Raw genomic sequence first — 27,501 nt, 5'->3', positions numbered from 1 at the left:
TTGTACTGAAACTTCAAAAATGCGTTTTTGGCCCTTAATTCCTAGACTGTTTGCCCCATAACCCTTAAAATAAACCCAAACCTTCTACTTAATGGTTTGAACATTGTGGAACAAATACAGAGTAATTGAAATACTTACACACTTACAATACTAAACCGATAGGACCATAACCCCCAAAATCAATCCCAACCTTCCTTTTGTGGTAATAAACATTGTGTTAAAATTTTATTGATTTTTATCTACTTATACTAAAGTTATTATCCGGAAACCATCCGTCTTCGGACGACGCTGACATCGATGACGTGATGCCAATATACACTGCAAAAATTTTGCAGTCGTATAAAAATCAATCAGTCAATCTTGTCACAGTGTTTGTAATTATAAGAGCAACATGACGACTGCAACATGTGGATCAAGATATGCATAACCTTACAGCGCACCTGAGATCAACACTTGGTTTAAAGGGGTTCCAGTTGCTCAGTCTTTAGTTTTTATATGTGGTGTTTTTTGTATTGTTGTTTGTATTTTGTATTTTAGTTTTATCATGGCGTTTTCAGTCTATTTTATACTTATGAGCATGAATGTTACTTTAGAATCTTTTGCCCCTCTTTCATCAATTAAAAAGAAGTTGTGAAGGAAATTACGTTTTTGTCCCCTGCATCAGTCTGTCTGTCATTTCCCTATTGCCATCATACCGAACATTTTGTTCTGTCAGATTCTCTGGTGACTTTTCAAATATTAATAAAAGATACACTAGTCAATACCAGATGAGTTTGAAAATCAGAAAAAAATAATTCAAAATGGGCAACTTTTGTTCCAGAAGATGACTCGTATAAAAGGCCCATTTCAATTCTTCTCACCAGGTTGGTGCCTTCATTTTTTTATCGTTTCTCTTTAAATTGGTATTCAGGTCTCAACTCATCAACACCTTGGATAAGTTTGATAATTAGATATGATGTACCATTATTTTTGGAAGCGACTTTGAGCAAATTCTATCTATTGTATATCTTTTTTTTTAAGAAAGTACAAACTACTGAGCTGATGGTATAGTCCAACAGCAGAGGTAGCAACCCAGTGATGTAAAAAAATAAATGTGATATATGTTATGCGACCAAAGCAAATTTAGTTTCACCAGGAACTTTCAAGGTAATATTTTTAAAGCCAAGGATATATAAGAACCAAAACAGTACTAAATGATGTCTTCAGATTCTTATACTACAAAATAAAATTCTTAAAGAACAATTTGAAATATAAGATTTTTATCAGATTGCATTGAACCAAAACTTTCCTGATACTGAAAAGACATACACAAAGAGCAGAAAACATAATGTCCCCTCTAACCCAACTATCATATGCAGGGCATGATAAAAATGAATACAATAATTCATACATTTTAATAGGTATATGTAATAGACTATAACTATATTGGGTAACAGATTCATGAAATAGACTATACCAACAGTAAGTAACAAAACTTTACATAATAAATATACTGAAATGCCAGTTTGTTATCTGAAAAAAAAAAATGCTCCGACAATAACTTGTAGGTGGACTCTCATACTCAAACAAAATAAATGGAAGTCAACACATCTTCAATCGGTAAGTAGCAATATATAATATGCATTAATTATAAACTGTACAGAAAAAGTTTCATTAATTTATAGATAAATCATATGCAAATTTAATGTTAGAAAGCACTATCAGAGCTATAGGGATAACACCTAAATATGAGTTGTGTACAAATAAAGATTACAAAAAAACGAAAATTGTGCAGCCATTCTAGTAACAAGACATAAGAGTATTACTTATTCTGATTGGTTATTCATACCAGTTTCCTCTAGCTTGTTCTGATTGGTTGTTGATACCAGATACCTTATGGATTTTCAGATTAATGAAAAACAAAAATTAAAATGTTCTCATTCCTTAAGAAAACTATTTAGCATTTTTCTGTTACCATACTAGTAATTGAAAAACATATTACCAGGCAAGGGATATATGGGTAGAAAAGGGGGGTTAGAAAAATGTCTTTGCAATATCTTAACTCTTACTTTTGCTATATGACTAATTTCAAATTCTTACTGAATGACATTGCAAGGGTTTGAACATAGCTTTTTCTTAATTATTTTGGCATTTTGGAATGTACTACCAACCTCAAGCAAGTTCATCTTCTAGGGATGTAAGCCAATCAGGGAATATCAACCTCACTTTAGGTTATAGTTATTACAGTGTATTTAAAGATATTTAAACCAATCAGAACCTCGATCATGTAACCAATCATGTAATAATGAAAGGTGTTTACATTTAATTGTATAGTTTGTCCTTTTTTTTATAAAAGAGAGATAGATGAATTCACTTAATATGGATTTAAATGGTACATTCTGAAAAATGGGTTTACATAAATGAAAGCAACCCAATACACAATAAAACAAAACAAAAATATCTACAGGTTGTTTTATGGTCTTCAAAGACAGACCAGTGTCCATACAAAAGAAAGCATCAATTTGGAATAACAGATTCTATTTTTTCAAAGCTAGTTTTCAAACACGCCTGAAATCATCTATATCATAGAGATATATATTTAACTAAAATAATTTTTGATATTTCAATCTTCCAGCTTCATGTGGTCAAACTTTAAACAACTGAAATAATTATGCTTTACTTGAACATATGTAGAAAAACTCAGCTGTACGAAACCTATGTTTAGATGTGAAGATTTTAACGAGTGGAATGGTTCAAACAATGTATTATTTATTAATTCAAATAAAGTATTCATATGTATTAAGTCTTATTATTCTTCAATAAGGCAGTATTAATAAATGTATAAAAAAGATTTATTCAAATAAAACATTATAATTAGTGACGGATTACTATATAAATCAAATGATTTTGACGGATTATACATATATATATAGATATATTGCAATACATCTTGTTTGTTCTATACATATATAGCACTTAAACATAAATCTTAGTGAATGAAATTAATTCAATGAAGGATGAACAACTTGATTTTGCATTTTTTTTTTTTTTTTTTTTTTTTTTTCAGTCCAATTTTGATGTCTTATATGGAAACATAAAAATGTCAAAAACAATCATTTAGTCAAAAAAAATGAAAAGTTATATAGAAAGAAACATAATTTTTATAACATTATCATCTTTTCTCACCAATTCAACTTTGTTGCAACTTTGCCAAGTGATTTTCTTTCAGCAAAAATTTGATTAATGTCATTTTTATAATTAGTATGCAAATAAACAAAGACATACAGTATGGTGTTTCCCAAATATGACAGGGTCTGCATGGGGTTTATAGAATAGATAATGGGCAAAAGGTGCTTAATAAAGCGCAAAAAAAGACAAAAAAATCGTAGAGGGAACAAGGCAAAAATAATAAAGAAAAGAGAATAATGGGAAAAAAGAAATAAAGAATATGGAAAAATGGTACAAAAAATAAAAGAAAGAAAAAAAGGACCCCCATCCATACCCTGGTTCACACATCATAACTGATGGTCTGCATTATCTTTAATTGTATTCCTCCAAATAATGCTAATCAAGTTTTTCATCCAGTTTTAAATGAAAAGCAACTACTCCTGGATAACATTATACATCAATGATAAACAAAAAACAAAAACACTTACGACAATATACAGATTGCATCAGATCTTACAAACAACCAATACAAAAGGTAGGAAATATACTTATCTTATCACACGATCGGAGCACCATCTAACATTTAATAAAAAAATTATGAGTATAATCTTACTGGCGCCAGTATTTTCTGATTAAATCGTAAAATTGTTCTTTATGTAGAACAATGTTCTTTATGTAGAACATTGTAATTATATAAGAATCAATACAGTTTTACCTGGATTGGATCATAAAATTTTAATAACTATGAGCACATGTCCACCAGGGAGAATTGAGTGTCATTTCTTAATGCTTATCTGATTACATTAGTTAAAATATGACCAGACAAGACCTAAGTACATTGACATAAGAAACAATTTATTTCTACTTATGGTACTTTCCGATGGTGAAGAATTTTTTTTAGGATATTTTTATTTACATTTCACTTTTGCATATGAAAATTAAGTTTGTTAAAATTGACAATTTGCTCTCACTTTAGAACATCTGGAAACAAATTGATAATAGTTATCCTACAAGTACAGACAATTTATTCTGATTTTAATTATTTTTTGCAGTAAAACAAAAGATTTCGAAGACTTTCACATAAAAGTGCATAGAGACAGAATGTTCTACATTAAACACGGGAAGTAGAAAAGTATAAATTTGAACACGAAATACAAACATTTTTACATTATAACACAAATACAAACTAATTCTTACTGAATATTTCTATAATTTATTACTTATAATAATATAAAATTATTGCACAAATATTGGTTTATATTGTCTCAAGTGGAATATTTTATTGCACAAGCTTCAAGGTGCAATAAATATTGCATTACAGATAATATTTGCCAATATTCTTGCAACAAACCTTTTTTTTACTATTTGACAAAAAAATTAAAATGACAAGACCTCCCTACACTAAACATCACCCTTTTCAAGCTATTGAAGCACTGGTGCAATAACTTGGAATATCACATATTACATTTTGGTTATATTTGACATGGAATATATGTTTCCTATACACAAAATTATGTGATATTACTACATTGGTCAATGAACATGTTTATTATTTATTTTAGGCACAAACTGATTGAAAATGAAGATTTGTTGTTATGTATCATGTTTCAAAATTTTTTTTTTTTATTGCATTTATGTTTGTCCCTGAATCTTTTTCCTAATGCAATGTCTGTTATTCAATGTAACATCAAATCAAGCAATTTAGTCACTGAAAATTTTCAAAGGGGATGACACTCTTATAGGATGTGGGATGTAGGGGGAAGGGGGTTTTCAGATACAGGGGATACGAAAAAAGAGGAAGTGGGCAAAAAACTAGAAAAGTGGGATTTGGGAATTACACACCACATGTCATCCCACTCATTTTCACAATACACAATATCTTACAGTAATGCAGGTATTGCTACTGAAATAACTTTCTCATTGATTATTTCCATTAATATTTATTCAAACCGTATACATTTGGCAATTGAATATATGTATAATGTATAAAGTTTTATCAGAGCTTTCCAAACTCTAACCGTTAGCAAGTCAGCTGCCTAGAATGAGAATTGTGAAGCTTTTACTGACACTGATAAAAATTATTATAATCAAAAATTTAAATTAAATAAAACTAATTTAATGAAACAAAAGTCATGATAACTGTTCAAGGAGCCAAGTAAGAACCTGTCAATAATGTTGTCATCTTCAAAAGGTCAGATAAAGGTCAATAAACACGCCGACAACAGATATTTTGAAAAACTATGATATCACAGAAAAAAACAGAAATGGTAATGCTCCATGATGTATAAAACTCAATTTCACAGCCAAGTTAACTCATTAGTGTATTAAATAGTATACATACAAATAAACTGAAGGTTAAGATGGAAAATCAACAGTTATGGAAAGTTTTTTCTCTCTCCAAATGAAGAAAAAATAAAAAGTTTCAAAATGCATAGGTATTACTACAGCTGGACAAAGAAAGTGACCAGACAAGACAGCTTTTTTTTTTTTTAAATAAAGGTGACCTTCATTACAGTTTAGACTGTTATTCAAAATTCATTGACCATCATATTCATTGTGCCATATGCCATTGTATCACTGTTTTGTTGTAACACACAGATGCAATGGTTACCATGGTATTAGTACAGACATTAAAAACCATTACAAAAAAAGTTGCTAATTACATAATAGGTCACACGGTTTAGAATGTTTATCACATGGTTTCCATCTATTTTTACAACACATTAAAAAAGTTATTTGTAGGTTAACATGAGATCAGGTACCTATGTCACATGATTGTTGTCATGGTTATGACATGCATATAGTATGACAGGAATGTAGAAAAGTGAACGGAATGTTTTATAAAGGTGTATTCTCTGATTCTTTGGCAAAACCAACATCACGGAACTGTTCCGTTAATCTTCGACATTTCTCCTCATACTGTTCTTGTAAACATTTACGCATCTGAAATTAAAACAATATGTCTATCAATACCTATAAAACTTTGATAAAAAAAATGTGAAGGGTTACTCACCAATTGTTATTGCTACTGTCAGTATTAAAGTGTGTTGTTGACTGCCAATTGGAAAGTCAGATACTATTAGGGACGACATCAAAAGTTCAATGAAGGATAAAAAACTTAATTCACATAGTTTTTTCACTGACCCCCACACCCCCCCTTAACTTAATTTGGGAAAAATTGATTGACCAATAGGGATATATGTCAAATCGATTTTAGATTAACAAATCTATAGCAATGTTGAACCCCCACCCGCAAACTATTTGATTTAAGTTTTTTATCCTACATCGATCTTTTGATGTGGTCCCTTACTTGAGCATGAAGAAAATTTTGTCCCATATTTTGTAACATCCCACAAAGGTCTAATACAAATTCTGATAAGTGTTCTATTAACCTTTTTGATTACTGAGATGCAACAGTAGCTCCTGAAACATTTGTAATAAGTGACGTTATGCCAAAATGCTTTAAAATATTGGTTTAGTATTTCCTATTTTTCTGGCAAATTAACAAAGTTTTCAATTGCAGTTAACTTTAGATACATCCTGAGATAAATAGATTCCATCAAGGCAACAAATGCAAGATATTTCTCAACTGGAGACTGTTAAATTTAAATAGTTTTAAGCTTGAAGCTTGCCGAGCTTTTTAGATAATTAAAATTTAACTTTTGAGAGTGGAGAAATATGGTTATACCAAGTTATAGGGATAGGATCTGTTTCTCTAATGATTTTAATCTTCCCTATTCATACTATTTGAAGAAACTTTTCACAAAGAACTATGCATCCATATTAGTATTAAATGGTCAAAACATGTCCAAGAATTTTGTAATGTTCCTAAACTTATATCATCTTCATTTTAAATATGACCCCTAATTTAAGGGACACTCCTCATATGGTGGGAGGGGGGGGGGGGTGTTCCCAATCTGTTTGTTTTTGGCTTTGGTGAAAAATAAAGAATAGTACATTGTACTCTAAATGATTTGGTAATCTAATTGAATACAAAAATAAACTACTATTTATTATCTTTATGGTAGTACTGCATCATTGAATTTTGTCAATCAGTCATGGTTTTATTCTTAAGCTGTGTAAGAACCTCCTTGCAGATGAAAATTCACCTGCCATGTTCATGATTTTGATGAGTTTATTTACTATTCTGACACTCAAGAATACAACACAAGTTCAAAATCTAGCATGTTAGAATAATCTTTAGAGAAAATGTTTTTGATTGGCTTATTAATTTCATCATGAGAAACACAGAATTTGATTGGCTGAACACGACTTTCTCCCTTTGAACAGTTCAAAATCAGGAACAATCATATTTTTTTTGTAGATTTTAACAAAATCGTGTTTTAGAGGTTTTTTCACGATCACGATCGTGCAATCGTGACAAAGGGTCAAAATCTCGTAATACACGCCTAAATCGTGAAAGTTGGCAGGTATGTGTCATCAGGCATGGTCGCCTTTTTTTCAGGGCCTCACAATAGGAAATTCAGAAGAATTAGAAATCAAGAAAATTTAACATCATAGTCAATTTTCAACCAATAATTTGCTGAGAACAGACATTTAAACATTGTCTAGTGATGAGAATTTTTTTTTCCACACTGCTCAAGAAATGTGAAAATAGCACAAAAATTAGAGAATACATTTTTAGACATCGATAACTTGCTAAACCTTCATAATATTTTATCAAACTTGGACAGAAGCTTTTTTTATATTTAAAAGATAACAGATTTTTCATTTGGCCTATGTATTTTGATATTAGCATTTTCCTTAAAACACCTTTCAGTGGCCGATTCAGCCATTTTGAAAAGGGGGGATTCCCAACCCAGAGTAAAGGGGGGTTCCAACTATATGCTCCCATTCAAATGCATTGATCATCCAAAAAAAAAGGGGGTCCCTGGATCTGCCACTGCTTTTTTACATAATGTGGGTTTGTTTATTTTCGTGGTTACTAATTTTTATGAATTGAGAAAAACTTGCATTTTCATGGATATTTGACTTCATGTTTTGGTCAAGGTATACCTACACGACAATAGAAAATTTGTTATTAGCTGGAATATTTTAATCCATGGTTCACCTGTTCCCATGAATGAAATCCACAAAAATTGGTATCCAACGAATAATAATTAATCCAAAGTACTCCATTCAACATACCTCATCTTTTTCCCTTTCTAATTCTTGTCTAACTCTGCCTAAAATTGGTGTTAATTCTTCTTGCTTCGAATTTAGTATTTCTTTCAGCTGAAAAAAAGTGTCAACAAATAATCATCAAACATGCTAACCATTTCCCCTCCTCCTCACACCCCCCCCCCCCCCCCCCCCCCCCCCCCAAAAAAAAAATATCACATTTTTCAAAGAATAGGTGAACAGAAATTTGACAAAAAGCATACATGTCCATTTACAAATTGATATACATTTATAATATGTGTAATTTGAATACATCTAATTATAACATATCAGTAATAAATTGAATGACATTGACTTGATCTGTTCTAATGAATTATCACTTAATCATCATTTTGAACTATCAAAGGTAGTAATAAACCTTGAAAGATGAAGATATCAAGTCATGCAATCTTTACCCAAAAATTATAAAGGAAGAATTTTTCTCGATAGGTATCAATGTTCATAGTTTGTTCAAACATCATTGTTTTGTGGGTCCCTAACTGATAGTTTTAACACATTCAAACTGGATGGGAACAAAGTGTAAAAGTGTATTGAATTCATAACAGAAGGAAAGAACCACGAAAATATGTAAATTACATACAATTATACTTCACAAGTACAATATTTACTGACATTTTTTTGTTAGTTTTATTAAGAAGTAGGTCCTGTTAAGGATGTATTCTTCTGATGTTTCAGTCTGGTTGAAATCTTGTTCTCGAATTATTTCCAAAACATGTAATACAAGTGGAAAATAGCAATGAATTTAATAAATATCATAATCAAACTAAAATCTGTGAAAAAATTGTGTATTTACAATAAGTTGTTTTTGAGTAATAAATTTTTCAAATTTTATTACCAATCACAGTCTTTTTATCCAAATTTTTGAGAAAATGGGTGAAGGTACAAAACATAATTTTACAAGAAACAGGTACATCCCATATCCAGTCTTTTACAGTCATATGAAACCCAAAATCAGGTTAAGAAAAAAGTTTAATTCTAGAAATTTTTAGCTCCTCAGAGGTGTACATCCTTAATGATGGGAAACAAATTCACCAATTTGATTCACTCTGTTCTTACCTTTTCTATTTCATTAACAACCATTTTTATGTGTTTTGATTGAGATTCTCTTTTTGTTCTGAAAAAAAAAATCAAAATTAATCATATTTTTAGATAAATTATTTCAGTAAAAAATTTACATATTCAACAATGTAGTAGTTGTTAATTTCTCATCATGGCAGCAATTTTTCCAAATATTAAAACAACAAACAGATATCTTATTTATAACTTGTTGTGAATAATATTCTTATTCTCTTTGCATTGAAGACCTGTTGGTGACCTTCTGCTGTTGTCTGCTCTATGGTCGGGTTGTTGTCTCTTTTGCACATTCCCCATTTCCATTCTCAATTTTATTAGTTCTAATGGCATATATCAAATGAGTTTTGTTACTAAATAGAATCATTTTTTTAAACATTTTTAGCCTTTCAGCCTGGTGAGCTAAACAAATTCTTTCCTTTATTCTCTGTGGACTTAAAACTATTATATATACTCAATCTAATTAAAATTAAATCTATGTACTTGCTCATTTTTTATAGCAACCAAGCATAAAAAATGAGAAAGTGTGGAGATTTGATTTTAATTAGATTGATATATATACTGACCTTGACAATTCATTTTTGTCCTTGATGGTCTTGGCTAATCTCTTCATCTCCAATTTACTCCTGGTTTCCATTTCTTTCTTCAATTCATCAGAATCCATTTCAAATGTTTCGATAATCTGCTCCATATGATTTTTATGGTTAATATCTAAAAGCATTCTCAATGTGTCATAGATCGGTGTATGATATTTCAAATGAATGTCTAACTCTGCTTTGAACTGGTCTTTACACATATCTACAAAAATTTCTCCTTGTGTCTGTTTTAATTCTTTATGCTGTTGAGAAAAATAAAATAATAAAAAGTATATCAGCTATTTTATATCACTACAGTATGTATATAAAAGATAAGGTTATAAACAGTACTGATTCCTACTTTAAGCCCCCCCCCCCCCCCCCCCCTAATTCCTCAGAGCAAAAAAAAAATAGTTTTATTTTGTTTTATATATTTCGCTCTTACTTTTATAGAAAACAGGTAAAAGAAAAAAAATCAAATTAAAAATATTTAAACGCAAAGCTTTTTGAATACTGTATTCCAAATTTAGTTGTTGAAAGTGGAGAAATATCGTAATATACAAGATATAGTGGTTGAATCTGTTTCTCTAATGCGTTTTAGACAAAACAATGTATCTAGACACGTTTTATCTTTCCTTATCAAAAATTTGCAATAAGTTGTGTTCATCAGGCATGGTCACCTTTTTTGATGACATCACAAAAAATAATAATTCATTAGAAATCAGAAAATTTGATGTCATAATTGACTTTGGACCAATCTTTGCTGTGAACAAAGTTTCCTCTAGAAATAAAATTATATTTTCTCACACAGATGGGAAAATAGCATGAAAATTAGAGAAAACAATAACTAGCCATGAAGCACATGATAACATTCATATACAGACATTACTACAATATTATAATTTCTGTGCATTGTTTTATTGATCTCAGGAATTACTTTTGAAAATTTGATGTCATAATTGAATTCGGACCAATCTTTGCTGTGAACAAAGTTTCCTCTAGAAATGAAATTATATTTTCTCACACAGATGGGAAAATAGCATGAAAATTAGAGAAAACAATAACTAGCCATGAAGCACATGATAACATTCATATACAGACATTACTACAATATTATAATATCTGTGCATTGTTTTATTGATCTCAGGAATTACTTTTGAAAATTTGATGTCATAATTGAATTCGGACCAATCTTTGCTGTGAACAAAGTTTCCTCTAGAAATGAAATTATATTTTCTCACACAGATGGGAAAATAGCATGAAAATTAGAGAAAACAATAACTAGCCATGAAGCACATGATAACATTCATATACAGACATTACTACAATATTATAATATCTGTGCATTGTTTTATTGATCTCAGGAATTACTTTTGAAAATTTGATGTCATAATTGAATTCGGACCAATCTTTGCTGTGAACAAAGTTTCCTCTAGAAATGAAATTATATTTTCTCACACAGATGGGAAAATAGCATGAAAATTAGAGAAAACAATAACTAGCCATGAAGCACATGATAACATTTATATACAGACATTACTACAATATTATAATGTCTATGCATTGTTTTATTGATCTCAGGAATTACTTTTTGATACAGCAATTGAATGTTAAACTTTCACAGTCACAATTACAAGTTTTAAGAAAAAACCAACGAAAACATTATACAATCTATAAGTTATAAGTTATATAAACCGTGTTTACATAAACATGTTAGTAAAAGCTCTGGTACTATAGACTAGTAGACACAGCAAAAGTGAACACTTTCATCTGGGAGAAACAAAATAACACTACAGAATATATTTACTTTAGGTCAGGGAGAAACTAAATATAACTACTGAATAAATTTTACTTAACATCAGGGAGAAGCTAAATAGAATATTGATTTTTTTTTTTTACTTTATCTTGTTAAATGTCATTTAAACTTGAATTTTCCATGTAAGAGACTAATTGCTTACCCTTTCAGAGCACCTGAGAATTACCTGTGGCAAATCCAGCCCTTACCCTTCCAGTGCACCCATGTTCAAAGTTGATATTATCAATCTTTAGTTTTCTGTTTAGTATTAGAGTTTTGACAGTTCCTCTTGTGTATTTTTTTTTTCCATTTTACAATTGTCTTTACAATGTATTGTTCTCATGGTCAACACACATTTTGCATTTTTTTTTTTTTTTTTTTTTCCTTACATTTGCAAATTATTTGGGTTATTTTTCGTATAAAAAGGAACATAACAATCTGGTAATCAAATTGTTTCTTTCTATTCTACAATAAATCTACAGAGTGTGAAGTTTTATCCATCTAGGTTGCAATGCCTCATAGTTTTCAAGACAGGTGTTCATAAAATAGAAATCGAAATCAACACTTACAATAAAACTGGTTGACAAGTATAAGTGAGTTATATATATTTACAATTTACATACTTATATAGGAAATATATATAAATATGCTGCAGAAAATAGGAGTATACAGTAAAGTAGTCTGATTGTCAGAAAATATCAAATTTGTTTGTATGAGCTTTTAGATAAATAATCCTAACACCAAAAACATGTTTCCTGTTTAATAACTGTTAAAAAAAAAATAGATATTTATTTGTTGACAATTTTCCAACAATGTATTACAACCAAAACCATACATGTGTTAAATCTTCTTGCAATGGTAAATTCAAATTCCATTTTCTGTTAGATCTTTTTAACCAATTGTTTACAGACAAGTAAACCTTATTATAGATAATATATAATATATATTTGGCATAATTCAATACTGCCTTCTTTATACATTTTTTTCTTCACTAGTAATTGATGACACAAATTGGGGCAGCACAAAACCCATGTTAAATCAAAGCAAGCATTTTTTTATAACAATTTCAATATCAATTTGCCTTATTATTTTCCTCCCTTATTTTAAAAAACTAGTTAAAACTGTCTTTCTTTATGAATCATGTAGTTTCAATCAAGAAATCAAAATATGCATGCATGCAAGACATTCTTTTATATGTTCAATTTGTTGCATACTGAAGACAAAAAATGAAAGAAATTTTCACTGCATTCAAAGAATTTAAAAAATCTGCAAACTGCATTCAAAGATTTAAAAAAATCTGCAAACTGCATTCAAAGAAATGAAAAATTCTGTCTGCTGCATTCAAAGAATTAAAATAAATCTGTCGTCTGCATTCAAAGAATAAAAATAATCAGTTGTCTGCATTCCGAAATAATGGGGAAAAAAAGATTTCCATCAGTATTCTGTGTCAAACACTCTCAAATTTCAAGCATACAAAAACTTGTAACAAACCATTGAATACTGAATTTCAAAAGCAAGGGGTATAATGGATAGATAGTATATACTAAAGAACAGAGTAGATATACTATACAATATCTTGGATGATAAATTCATATTCTGAATAAAATCTATATGATTACCTTTCATGAACTAGATTGTGCATATCTATTTGAAAGTAAAAATGATATTGCATAGATTAGAACTGTTTACCTTATGATTTAAAATTTAGTTTTGATTGTCCCTTTGGTATCATTTGCCTCTTTTTTAAAAAGAGTCTGTATTTTTATTGAAATTTGAAATGTAAATCCATTACTTTAAATTTTTGATAAGTAGAATTACTATTATGTGAATCATACATGTGAGCCTATAGTCTGATTTTTGAATCTTCAAATTTTGAAAGATTCCTTAGACTAAATTTCATAGAACTCTAGCAGAAATTTGGATACAAACTTTCTAAAAATTGAAACTCTTCAAAGTTACATATAACCAGACAAGAGTGCACACGCTGAAATGTCTCGCCTTCTTTACTAATTATTGATATTATGTTGATAGTCCTAAGTATAAAACTTTATTAAAAACTGTCACATAAACTTAGCATTAACCAAGATAACTAAACAAAGACCAATGAACCATGAAAATGAGGTCAAGGTCAGATGAACCATGCCAGGCAGACATGTACAGCTAACAATGCTTCCATACAACAAATATAGTTGACCTATTACTTATAGTTTAAGAAAAATAGACCAAAACACAAAAACTTAACACTGAGCAATGAACCGTGAAAATGAGGTCACGGTCAAATAAAACCTGCGGGACTGACATATAGATCATAAAATATTTCCATACACCAAATATAGTTGACCTATGGCATATAGTATTAGATAAAAAGACCAAAACTCAAAAACTTAACTTTGACCACTCAACCATGAAAATGAGCTCAAGGTCAGATGACATCTGCCCGCTAGACATGTACATCTTACAATCATTCCATACAACAAATATAGTAGATCTATTGCATAAAGTATGAGAAAAACAGACCAAAACACAAAAACTTAACTATAACCACTGAACCATGAAAATGAGGTCAAGGTCAGATGACACCTGCCAGTTGGACATGTACACCTTACAGTCCTTCCATACACCGAATATACTAGACCTATTGCTTATAGTATCTGAGATATGGACTTGACCACCAAAACTTAACCTTGTTCACTGATCCATGAAATGAGGTCGAGGTCAAGTGAAAACTGTCTGACGGGCATGAGGACTTTGCAAGGTACGCATATACCAAATATAATTATCCTATTACTTATGATAAGAGAGAATTCAACATTACAAAAAATCTGAACTTTTTTTTCAAGTGGTCACTGAACCATGAAAATGAGGTCAAGGACATTTGACATGTGACTGACGGAAACTTCGTAACATGAGGCATCTATATACAAAGTATGAAGCATCCAGGTCTTCCACCCTCTAAAATATAAAGCTTTTAAAAAGTTAGCTAACGCCGCCGCCGTAGCCGCCGTAGCCGCCGTAGCCGCCGGATCACTATCCCTATGTCGAGCTTTCTGCAACAAAAGTTGCAGGCTCGACAAAAACTGTTTAGTCTACAAAAAGATTCATTGGTGATTCTCAAAATTTCCAAAGAAAACATGTTACAATAAAATAATCGCAAATTGAGGAATTGGATCTTCAAAATTAATAATTACATATCAAAAGTTTTACACCCAAAACAGCTCAATATAATGACGGCTGTAAAATGTCTACATTTTTTAAAAAGTTTTGATTTTCATTCATGTCTATACATTGAATTTAAAATGACCTTTCAGTATCTTACATTAATTTGATCACTACTGGAAACAACTAAATATGCACCAATCATAGTTCATGAGGGAATCCTTAAAAGGTTATAATCAACTGTTTATATCTGCTGCAGTAGGTAAAAATCTTCAAGCTAAATATAGGTTTATTTGCTAAAATAAGCCAATCAAAAATCAGGTCAAAGATCAAATTTAGAAAGCTATCACCGTAGAACCTCTGGGTCATTACCTTGCCTTTACGCTGTAAAAGAAAACAAAACAGAGTCAACTCCACATGCATAATCACTAATATATATATATGTATATATAGCAACGACCTTCAATTTCCCTTCCTGAAGGTCATTACAATTTTACCTTATAATTATGTTCTTGGACAAGTTTACCATACTGTAAACGATTATTAGTTTCTGCTTCGTCCACAGAAGTGCCCCGTCGTAATGCCTTCTTTACGGACTTGGCATGAGATTTTTCCATTGTATCTTTAGCTTTAACCTGAGATATCATCAATCGCTCCTCTTGTAACTCATGTATTTCTTTCAAGTTTTGCCTTGCCTGTAAGTAATATGCTTTCAATGATTATCTTCCCTTCTTAATCCCCATCAACAGGTTATTTAGGCACGAAAAGGATGAAAATGGAGTGTCCTTTATTTCTATGAATTAAATATACTCTTTTCACTTTTGTTAATATTAATTTTAAGTAAATTATTCATCACCATTTGTCAAAATTAGTTTTTAGCATTAATTGGAGTAATATAGAAATAAAAATAGTTATGTATGAAAAGTTTGAACTATAATAGTTAACAAGTATGTTAGAAATATATAGGCAAATGTGATTAACTATGAATAAAAAAATAAAGAGCATTAAATAATTTTGATAAGGGACCCTATTTTGTTTAACAGTTCCTTCTCCTTACATCTGACCTAGCTCTGCACAAAGTGCATGTTTGCCTCCAACAATCTAAGTTCATAAAACTAACACTGAAGTCCATAAATGTATGGAACTTCGAAGATTGGCAAATGGTTTGAAGATTGACACATGAACGAAATCAATGAAAAAAATTGATTGACATCTTCCATTAAACACAGACATGATCTGTTAACTTACTCACTTCATCTCTGGTTTACATAGAATATTCAAAACTGTTCCAATTATCCAGGAGACACGGCAGGAGTTATATTTCAGGATCAGCAAGCTCATACATATATATAACATTATATGACACAAATTTTATATCATTTATTTAATAAACATGTGGCATACTCATAAGATTTACATTACAGGATCTTTTTTCATTCATAATATATGATCATATGGGTATTTTTGGTTTTCATTTTTAGAATTTAATTTTATCCTGCGCCAAATTTAATATATTCCTTTTTCTATTCAAGCTTTTATCTGATTAGATGTAAATTTTGGGTTAAAAATTTCTTTTAAACATAGTATAATATTTGAAAACTATTTTAGATTAATAATGAACAGTAAGTTCCTTTCAGATAAGACTTCACATTATCTCAACGTGTCTAGTTATTACAATTCATAATAGATCCTAACAATACAAACATTATGTTGACGTACTCACCTTTTCATTTTTACGATTTAATGCCTCCAGTTCTTTATCCCGCTTAGATGTAATTTTCAAGTAAGGCTTTAATGTTTTAAGTTTTTCTATAGATGTAGGCTCAATTATGGATGGATCTGTAATATTGAATCAATACTTAAAATACAAAAAGAACATAATAATATTGAAATAATATTCAGTAAAGATGCATCGAGTGAATGAACACCTTCTAATGGTACAAGCTGGTACAGTAATCAGGATGGATACCAAGAAGTATGCTGAGGTTGTCTTAAAACTTTGGAAAAATAATGATACACAAAGACAACAACATCCTAGATTACTGGGCAGCAGTCCTTTTGCGCCAATTACTGTTTTTCAGGGGTATCATTTGCGCCAAATTTTGTTTTCCAAATGTATCAATTGCACCAATATTTGGAACTCATTTGCGCCAATTTACCTGTAAACATATCTATCATAAATAGTAATGACTAATATAATTATATTTATTTTCTTCTTTTTTTTTTTTGGCTTCAATAGTATCATATGTTTGGAGATATTTCACCATGAAGATGAGCATCTGGAGAGGAATGACTTAAAATGCATTAGGCAGTCAATGTACAGAGAGAGAGGAAAACTTATTGCTTTGCTGAACATAAATTAAAGATATGCCAAAATAGAAGAAACTAGAAGCTTTCACTGATTATGTTTTAGCCACATATGTTAATGACACAGTGCTTTGTTTCCATCTTGCGTATTGGCTGAAACTATCTACCACAAAATGTACCAGTAATGAAGCAGAAGCATTCCACAGGAATTATAATGAACTGTTTTATGCATTTCCTCTGTCAATTTGTGTGTTTTTGGACAATAAAGTAAAGTTACAACCATCTACATACATTAAATTATTGGGAAGTACCCATCTAGCAGCAGTTAGAAGAAGATATGTTTCAAAAAAGGAAACATTTGCCGTGTAAACTGTCGGTTCCAAGTCCTAATAAATGAGGAGGGAAGTCATTTTTCTTCTAATTGGCGCAATGGTATGTTTTATTTTTGGCGCAAATGATACCATGTAATTTTAAAACAGGTGGCGCAAACGTAGCATTAGAAAAAAAAGTTGTGGCGCAAAAGGACGCATATTTGGCGCAAACAGATTTCTCCCGATTACTGCAAGGAAATTATTTTATTCTGGTCTACATGCTTCACCACATACAGTGGCATCTTTAGAACAATTTAATGATAGGTAACAAATACTGAAGTACATAAAATGCTGTGGGGTTACAAAGGTTAACAAGAATGTACATCAAAATAAGTTAATAATAGAGTTGAGCAGTTTATAGACCTCCTTTCCCCATTGACAATGCAAGTAATTATAATAAAAGACATACCATTGAGTTTACATTTGAACTGCAATCCATTCTCGCTGTTTATACTGGTCATTTGATGTATCGTTACACCTTCTCTTCCTGGAAAACAATGAATACAATTGTTATAGCACACCATACAATCTTTAGGATCTGAATATCAGAAACTATTTCAAGATGTTTATTAAGAAGCAGATAAAGGGGATATCCAAAAACATGATATCTAAGTCAGAACTACTATTTAACATCTGATGTAAAGTCCTACTGCTTCCACATGCAACTGAGAAAACATAACATGCACTCTCAGCAAGCAAAAGATCAATTTCTTTTTAAAGATTTTATTGTCATAAGGTATGAATAATCTTCACAAAAATGTGACCTTTTCAGTACAATGTACTTAAAAAACAAACAAGATGTAGCCTTAAATCTAACAAGTTATACTGGTACCTGTACTTCCATCACTGTTTATACTGATTTTGGTTGACACTTGCTGGTGATCACCACCACTGAAACGTTTTGCTGTTGGTTCTTTTTTAATGGGGCTAGAATTTGTGACGACTTTGGTTGGTGAGGAGGCATTTCCGTTTGACTTAACAACTTCTTCTTTTTCTCCTTCATCATTTGACCCCTATTCAATATTATACCAATCTTATTAACTATAGATAAGGTTCTACATAAATTATATATTTATCAAATATAAGAATTAATCTCCACAAATTGAATACTGTATACCCGTATCAAGTTAAATACTAATAGAATTCTAAATTATTCCAGTAAAAAGATATATGGTTTGGACAAGATGTTCATCAAAAGTTCAGAGTTTTTCTCACAAACTGTTAAGTGGACCACAGACGTATCATGTCCATATAGATTGGAATCAATCTTTTCCAGGATTTTTCAGCATCCCTCTATCAAATTTTCTGTTTTCAGAAAATTTTGCAGCCATGTTTGATACCATTATGCTCCTTTCAGAATTTTTCATTGATCATTGTAAAAATTTACATATTAAATGTGACATTTCTAATTATCAATTGAAACTCATTCAAATTTTGACAACTATTTTAAAATAAGGTATAAATTTTCTTCTTTGAGACAACATGTCACAATCCAGAGGAATAAGTTTAATTTACCAATTTTCAGGTGATTTGGAACATGCTCTAACAGTAGAATGCAGAATTAAAGAGATAATTATACCACTGAACTTTAATCAAGGTTTGTACATGAGGTGTATATGATAGAAGTGTATGATATTACAATTGACAAGCAATATAAAATCTGACGGTCTTCAGCTGTAGTAAGAAATTTTAAATACCATAGTGAATTAAGAAACAATCTAAAAAAGAACATTATACTTATATCTGGATCTTTTCTGTGTTAGATTTTGTTTTCTGATCATTCCCTAAAAGGACTGGTTACATCAATTAATTTAAATGGAAAGTGAGGAAAAAATTGTGCAGGATTTTGCTGAAAGATATCTTTTCAAGGAAAAAGAGAAAATTTGTTGCATTTGAAAGAAAAATTCCAGATATACAGTATTTAGATCTATTCTTACATACCTCGTCCAATTCAAGTATGGCCAGTTGTTTAGTATGTTTATCAAGTTCTGACAAGTAAGCAATAGGATTTATTAAAGCTGCTGCCAGTACTGTAAAAATGGAAAATAGATCTTCATGCTCATTCCAATTCGCCGTTTCAGAATCTAATGCATCCTGGGTAATATTTTCAAAAGTGTACACCACAACGTCCTGATTGGTTAAAAATGTCATAAACAATGGAAATTTAACCAATGACGTGGCGTTATTTTCATTTTGGGGTACGAACAATGAAATTACCCATGATTCTTTAGATTCTGAAACGGTTAATTTCAGATATATAATGTGATACTGTGGATTCATTTATTTTCATGATTACCAATTTTTGTGGACAGTAGAAAAGTTGTGTATTCCTGGAAACATAATATCATGGATTTGCCAAGGTCTGAATACAAGCGCTATCATATAATAAATTGTTTAAAATTTCAATCTGTTGTTTACCTTAAACCATGAAATCCACAAAAATTGGTACCACATGAATATTGTTGAATCCACAGCATCTCGAATGTCAGAAAGTATCATATATACAAAGGTAATGCAAAAGATTTTATAGGAAATTAAGCTCATTTGCAACAATAGTTTAATGACTTGTTCATACACATGCTGTAGTGAGATTAAGAAAGAGGAGGAATACTATCACTTACTATAATGTCATCATCTAGATATCTTGATAACATTTTTGTTCTGTTTGTTTTTTTGGACTTAAGCCTTGTAATTGGTGGCGGTGTCTTTGATAAAGGATTGGTTATCCGCATTGCAAAGGCTAAAACACCAGTCAAAACATTTCTATTTACATTCACAGACAATATATACATCAAAATCTAATTTAATGGTTTTCACAAACAATTCAGGATTGTAAGGGATAATCGGCTACAATAACTGATACTTATTATTGTGTATAGATTTTTCATTAAATCAGAGCCTTGCTGAATTATATTAAACAATCAGGAAGGAAAAAAATACAGCGACTTATAAAGATTCAAAATAAATCATCTTTGGTGATCTACAATCACAGGGATCTTTCTGCCTGAAATCTTGTCTTGAATGGAAACTTTTATCGGTAAAAATATGTAAATTAAAGGATGGCAAGGAAATTGCGATTGCGACACAAGGTCAATCAGTGTCAATCAGTATTAACCATGTCATTGAACAATCTGTTCTTACTGTGACCTAATAACATTAACCTTGTGACATAGGAAATTTATGGGAAAGTGCACAAATTTGAAAGATCAATGGATCAAACATATTTTATGTACAGCTGCAAAGGGAAATAACTTACATTCCATATCATCAGGAACAAAATCTTTGACACAAATATGTACGAATAATGTTTGCAAATTCAATGGTAAATTAAACTCATTCCTAAGTGGTATATGTCGGTAACCTGCAAAAGAAATAATTTGAATTAAGTCATAATTTTTTCAATATCGAATATGTTGTCAATAAAAATTGTGAAAAGATTTTGCTTCCTATTGCAGAGGCAATCCACTATTTTTTTATATAGATTAGAGTCGTTAGACCGTTGGTTTTCCTGTTTGAATGGTTTTACACTAGTAATTTTGGGGCCCTTTATAGCTTTTTGTTCGGTGTGAGCCAAGGCTCCGTGTTGAAGGCTGTATATTGACCTATAATGGTTTACTTTTATAAATTGTTATTTGGATGGCGAGTTGTCTCATTGGCACTCACATCACATCTTCCTAAATCTATAAACAAGAAATACTTGTACATTTTGCATACGGAAATACATTTCAAACTAAACACATTAAGGACACTTAACTATTCTCTGAACATAAAATAGCATTTAGTTTCTAAATCGCTAGAAAAGACAGCAAAATGTGTTTTTTTTTATTACACAGAAATAATCACAAATATGGATTACCTGGTCTTAGACCTTGTACTGTTAACACTCTGTGTCCCAACATTTTTCCATTCTCTTCATAAACGGCAAGACGTATCACAGCTAAATTTGGTAAGACAACCTGCAAAATAAGATGAATATACAGCTTATAATAAGCTTTGCAGTGGATTTAAACTTGAAAATATCAAATGCTCTGTTCAATTACATTGAAGAGTAACAATTTTAATGCACCAGATGCCAATTTCTACAAGTAATGTCTGTTCAGTGATGTTCATGATTAAATCTTTAGAAATCCAAAACTTTATTCTTCAGCTTAAGAGCTGATATTACCCAAGAGGATCAAAATCCTCGACAAGGAGTAAAAACTAGCTATGCATGAAGGAGATACAATCTCCAGTTGCAGATGATTTAATGAAGTTCTATCAATGCAAATTTTAACTCTCTGAAACAGAAATATTACAACTGTTTTTAACTAAAAACTTTTAAGATTTAAGAGAAAACCAGATGCTCCGGAGGGCGCAGCTTTATACGACCGCAGAGGTCGAACCCTGAACAGTTGGGGCAAGTATGAACACAACATTTAAGCTTGACACAGCCCTGAATTTGGATTGTGATTAAATAGTTGACACAACATAGGTTTCTGACACAGAATGAATGTGGTCTAAGAACTTAAACTTAAAAATTTTAAATTGGACATTTACCTATTATGGTCCAATATCCAAAATCTAAATACTTGGTTAGATTCAGCATATCATAGAACCCCAAGAATTCAATTTTTGATGAAATCAAATTATGTTCAAATTTAGACCCTTTAAACCTCAATGTGGACCAATTTGATAACCCAAATATTAAAAATATAAATACATGGTTAGATTCAGCATATTGAAGAACCCCATATATTCAATTTTTGTTGAAGTCAAACAAAGTTTAATAAGAACCCCGATTTGGACCAACTTGAAAACTGGGCCCATAATCAAAAATCTAAGTACATGTTTAGATTCAGCATATCAACCAAGAATTCAATTTTTCCCATAAATTTTTGTTAAAATCAAGCTAAGTTTAATTTTGGACCCTTTGGACCTTAATGTAGACCAATTTGAAAAACAGGACCAAAAATTAAGAATCTAAATACACGGTTAGATTTTGCATATCAAAGAACCCCAATAGTTCATTTTTTGATGAAATCAAACAAAGTTTAATTGTGGACCCTTTTGGTCCCTTATTCCTAAACTGTTGGGATTAAAACTCCCAAAATCAATCCCAACCTTCCTTTTGTGGTCATAAGCCTTGTGTTAAAATTTTATAGATTTTTATTTTCTTATACTAAAGTTATTGTGCAAAAGCCAAGAAAAATGCTTATTTGGGCCCTTTTTGGCCACTAATTCCTAAACTGTTGGGAACAAAACTCCCAAAATCGATCCAAACCTTCCTTTTATGTTCATAAATCTTGTGTTTAAAATTTCATAGATTTCTTTTTACTTATACTAAAGTTATAGTGTGAAAACCAAATGTCTTCCGCCAACAACAACTACGCTAACGTCATACCAAAATATGACCAAAAAATTTTCAATTTTTGCTGTGGTATAAAAAGAAAAATAGACAAAGTCATCTCTAAGTCTTAATTTCTTACCTTTGAAATATCTTACTTACTTTTTTAAATATAAAAGGGTCTTCATCATAAACAGGATTAATTCCATTATTCATAATAGTTTTTGTTTTATATTTTTTCCTGACAGTATCTGTAGGTAAACCATACATATCTACCTCCACATATGTATTTATCTTCTTGTCTGATAACATCTGACCTGATATCACCTACAATGAAAATTATTCAACAGCTAAATTAAGATTGCTGAAACTGTCCCTAAACAATATCAAGGGGGCAATTGGTTTTAGTAGTCAAACTGTATCACTATACCTGTCCACACTGAGGTTACAAACCCCATATGTGGTAGGTACATTCAACTCCATTCTTAATTGACAAAGGTTGTCAGTTTTCCTGCTGAATGGTTAGCAGTTCCCTATGCACTCCAACTTCCTCAAACAATAAAATCTAACAGCCAGATGATAGCCAATATGACCAATAGTGCTGAAATTAGCATAAAACAATTAATAATTCAATATCATCCAACATCTAAAATTTACCTTAACATAAACTGTTCCTGCCACAATACCATCTAAAATTTACCTTAACATAAACCGTTCCTACCACAATACCATCTAAAACTTACCTTAACATAAACTGTTCCTGCCACAATACCATCTAAAATTTACCTTAACATAAACTGTTCCTGCCACAATACCATCCACTGTAGACTCAGCAAACGGATCAAACCTTCTATCATGACGTCTCATAAAATCTGGTTTCAATACGTATCCTGACCTATTATTGTATTCAAATATTCCCTGGTTCAATTGCATTGCTAAATCTGTAAAAAGATAAATGTGTATTCCTTCAGTACTGAAGAACTGCTAAATAATAATTACAAATAAACCACAGTACTTAAAGCATGAAAATTGTGCTTATATAACAGTCAAAGTTTGCATGTAGTACTTTCCTTAGAAGGCATTTTTTTCATATAAGTGTTGTCTGTTTATCTGTTCGATATTGTTTCAGTCAACATTCCACAAAGCATAATAATTTCCAATATTCATGAAATATCAGTTGTTTAAAACATTCTTTAAAATGACGAGAACACCAGATTTTCCACAATTAAATGACATCATTTCTTAGGCACATTTCAGTAGCACAATACCACTATTCAACCAGATAACACATGGTCACATAAAACATAATCAAACTCGTAACTATTAGAACTAGATGTGTCAAAACGACACGAATGGCCCCGTTCCAAAAATTTGAAAAATCTGCAATTTCAACAACCTATGCAGACACAAACAAGATGGTAGTCTCACATATACTAAATCTGCTCCAAATATGTAGGTCTAAAAAAAACCCATATAACTGAGATTTTCAACAATTTATCAAAGTCCAAAGCCCGTAATTTGAACAAAAATTAGTGAAGCGAAATGAAACTCAAACTTGATCTGTAACTCATCATGGTTAACTCACATACCAAAAATCAGTCCAATATCTGAAAGCATTTAGAAAAAAAGTCTGTATATCTGTGATTTTCAACAATTATCAAAGTCCAAAGCCCGTAATTTCAACAAAAATTAATGAAGCGGAACGAAACTCAAACTTGATCTGTCACTCATCATGGTTAACTCACATACCAACAAGAGGCTGTCACAACGACAGCAAACCGGATTTATTAACATTTATTTGTGTCCTGGCAATATCACAAGAACCATTACTGATGAATGGTGAAAGTGAAAATCGTCAATATCAAATCTGACCTCCATTTTGTCATCAGTATCAACATATTAAAATTTGAAAAGCTTAGATTGAATGGTTCATGAGTAAATGCAACAACGTGAATGGAAATGCCATTTTACGATCTTTCAAGAACCATAACTCCTGAACGGTAAATGTCAAAATCGTCATTATTGAACTTGACCTCTATTTTGTCATCAGTAACAACATATTAAGATTTCAAAAGCTTTGGTTGAATGGTTCATGAGAAAATGCACGGACACGACGGGAAACACCATTTTTCAATCTTTCAAGAACCATAACTCCTGAAGGTAAAAGTCAAAATCGTCATTATTAAACTTGACCTCCATTTTGTCATCAGTAACAGCATATTAAAATTTCGGAAGCTTTGGTAGAACAGTTCATCACATAAATGCACGGACACGACTGGAAACTCAATTTTTCAATCTTTCAAGAACCATAGCTCCTGAACGGTAAAAGTCAAAATCGTCATTATTGAACTTGACCTCCATTCTGTCATCAGTAACAACATATTAAAATTTGGGAAGCTTTGGTAGAACAGTTCATGCGTAAATGCACGGACTTGACTGAGAAACTCCATTTTTCAATCATTCAAGAACCATAACTCCTGAACGGTAAAAGTCAAAATCGCCATTATTGAACTTGACCTTCGTATAGTTGTCAGTAATAACATATTAAAATTTTAAAAGCTTTGGTTGAACGGTTCATGAGTTAATGCACGGACAACATTTGATTGCCGCCCGCCCGCCCGGCCGCCCGCCGTACATCCCCAAATCAATAACCGACATTTTTGTCACAAAAATCCGGTTAAAAATCAGTCCAAAATCTGAACGCGTTTAAAAAAAAAGTCTGTATAACTGTGATTTTCAGAACTAAACTCAAACTTGATCTGTAACTCATCATGGTTAACTCAAATATCAAAAATCAGTCCAATATCTAAAGCCATTTAGAAAAAAAAAAACGTATAATGGTTTGTTGCAGACTGATGGAATGACGGAATTACGGAATTTCGGACAAGGTTTAAACTATGTGTCCCTGACAACTTTGTTGTGGGGCCATAAAAAGAAGTAGGTGTCTGGTAGATTCCAAAACAGCACATATGTAACTACTCATTACTGTTCAGCTGTTGGCCAAGTATGACTGTTGCTTCTGCAGTATTTGATTAAAATGTGATTACATTTTCATGTTCATTCTGTGGTCAAAATATTTGATCTGATTTTTGTTTTTTTTTGTGTTTTAACACCACTTTTAAACTCCGCTTTTGGGCTATTTCTTGGCGGCCAGTTTTTATTGGTGGATGAGATGGAGAAAACCACCGACCTACGATAGGAAAGAAATGAAATATTTGAAGTATTGGCAAAATGGATATTGGTATGTAAGGTAAATTGACATCTATTATAATATCAACTGGACTAAAATACTTAAATTTCACTCTCAAATTTATTTCAAACTGAACAGACTAAACTTGAGAAGAAACTTCAAACAAGTTACAAAAAGATTTTTGTTTCTTCAATTATAAAACTGCATTTCCTGTCTATGATGATGATAAATATCTTTTTTATTGTTTAAGTGCAATTGTTTTTTATTTTAACATTTAATGTGCATATGCTTAATATGACAAATACCTAAGGTCTGGAAGTTGAGGGCTACCATTTGACAACCTGCATTCCAAAATATCTGAAATAATTAATGCATTTGGGTTATATTTGCTATAGTATAATAATTCAGGCAAAACACAAATATGCAATGTTGGGAATATCATCTAGTGTAGTTTTTATAATGTAAGGTATTTATTCTGACTATTCAAGGCAGGCTAATTTATGAATTGGTTCCTTTTTTATCCAAACGGCATAACCAACTGCTTTAAAAAGTCAAAAGCCTGTTTAGTGATGTCAGCATCTTTGAATGGTATACGAATACATAAATTTCTGTTCACAGGTTAGTTTACACAAAATATCATCTATAGGATTTTAATTTGACATCTTCATCAGAATATCTGTCCTAACATGATGTCATCTAAAACAAAAACAAGGCTTTTTGGTTTTTCTTTTACAAATTGTGACTTGGATGGATAGTTGTCTCATTGACACTCATACCACATGTTCTTATATCTACTTTAAAGTACATATAGTAACATAGAAAAAACTTACCTGAGGTAAAAAGTTACTAGAGTCTACTCTTGTTCCACGTGGATAAATTCTACTTAACTGACGTTTGTTGTAACTAGGATACAGTTAAGGAAAACAAATGATGTCATAATATCAAACATGAGACCAAGTGAAGGAACTTAGAATCTTAGCTATGGACGGATGTCAAATACTGTTTGTACAGTGAAAATGTATATGAAATTTTAATTTAAATTATCAAAGGATTCAATTATATAAACATTCTGCCCTTGGATGAAGGTGTAAGGGATGATTGAGACTGAAGGGAAAAAATTATCATCTGAGAGGAAGTCACAGATGATAATTTGTTCACTGAGTGTGTAAATCACTCTTACGCCTTCCTCCAAGGGCAAAGAACAGAAACAAAAATGTTGTGATGGTTTTAAAATGTCTTAAACAATAAATAATCAATCAATCATGTGACGTTATTTTAGTGAATGAACAATGAGATTACCACTTTTAGTCTAAAGTAGTCCTTTAGATTCTGAAATAGCGAATTATCAAATGATTGTGTTGTGAAATAAATGGAAAAAGTTGAAG

General features: G+C 31.0%; 1 protein-coding gene across 6 annotated transcripts in view; it reads right to left on the bottom strand.

Annotated features, from left to right (window-relative positions):
* Positions 1-1,379: 1,379 nt before the first annotated feature.
* LOC143068891 (1-phosphatidylinositol 4,5-bisphosphate phosphodiesterase classes I and II-like) overlaps positions 1,380-27,501 on the bottom strand; it is a 110,509-nt gene continuing 84,387 nt past the window's right edge. For 2 of the 6 annotated variants that reach the window (XM_076243238.1, XM_076243240.1), the window contains 16 exons: positions 26,947-27,019; positions 26,422-26,473; positions 23,713-23,867; positions 23,089-23,253; positions 21,460-21,559; positions 20,860-20,964; positions 20,225-20,343; positions 18,436-18,616; positions 18,013-18,090; positions 16,649-16,764; positions 15,423-15,620; positions 15,298-15,309; positions 9,966-10,237; positions 9,385-9,442; positions 8,296-8,382; positions 1,380-6,090 (listed from right to left, as the gene is read on the bottom strand). In XM_076243238.1, the coding sequence (XP_076099353.1) occupies positions 5,986-6,090; positions 8,296-8,382; positions 9,385-9,442; positions 9,966-10,237; positions 15,298-15,309; positions 15,423-15,620; positions 16,649-16,764; positions 18,013-18,090; positions 18,436-18,616; positions 20,225-20,343; positions 20,860-20,964; positions 21,460-21,559; positions 23,089-23,253; positions 23,713-23,867; positions 26,422-26,473; positions 26,947-27,019 (1,876 nt within the window). In that variant the 3' untranslated portion in view covers positions 1,380-5,985. Of the gene's footprint in view, positions 6,091-8,295; positions 8,383-9,384; positions 9,443-9,965; positions 10,238-15,297; positions 15,310-15,422; positions 15,621-16,648; positions 16,765-18,012; positions 18,091-18,435; positions 18,617-19,544; positions 19,634-20,224; positions 20,344-20,859; positions 20,965-21,459; positions 21,560-23,088; positions 23,254-23,712; positions 23,868-26,421; positions 26,474-26,946; positions 27,020-27,501 lie in introns of all 6 variants that reach the window. The other 4 variants (XM_076243241.1, XM_076243243.1, XM_076243239.1 and 1 more) reach the window with 3 other exon arrangements.

The sequence above is a fragment of the Mytilus galloprovincialis genome, chromosome 3 (genome assembly GCF_965363235.1).
Source record: "Mytilus galloprovincialis chromosome 3, xbMytGall1.hap1.1, whole genome shotgun sequence".
Classification (NCBI taxonomy): domain Eukaryota; kingdom Metazoa; phylum Mollusca; class Bivalvia; order Mytilida; family Mytilidae; genus Mytilus; species Mytilus galloprovincialis.
The sequence above is the reverse complement of the archived record's forward strand: the minus strand, read 5'-3'. Positions and strand labels throughout refer to the sequence as shown.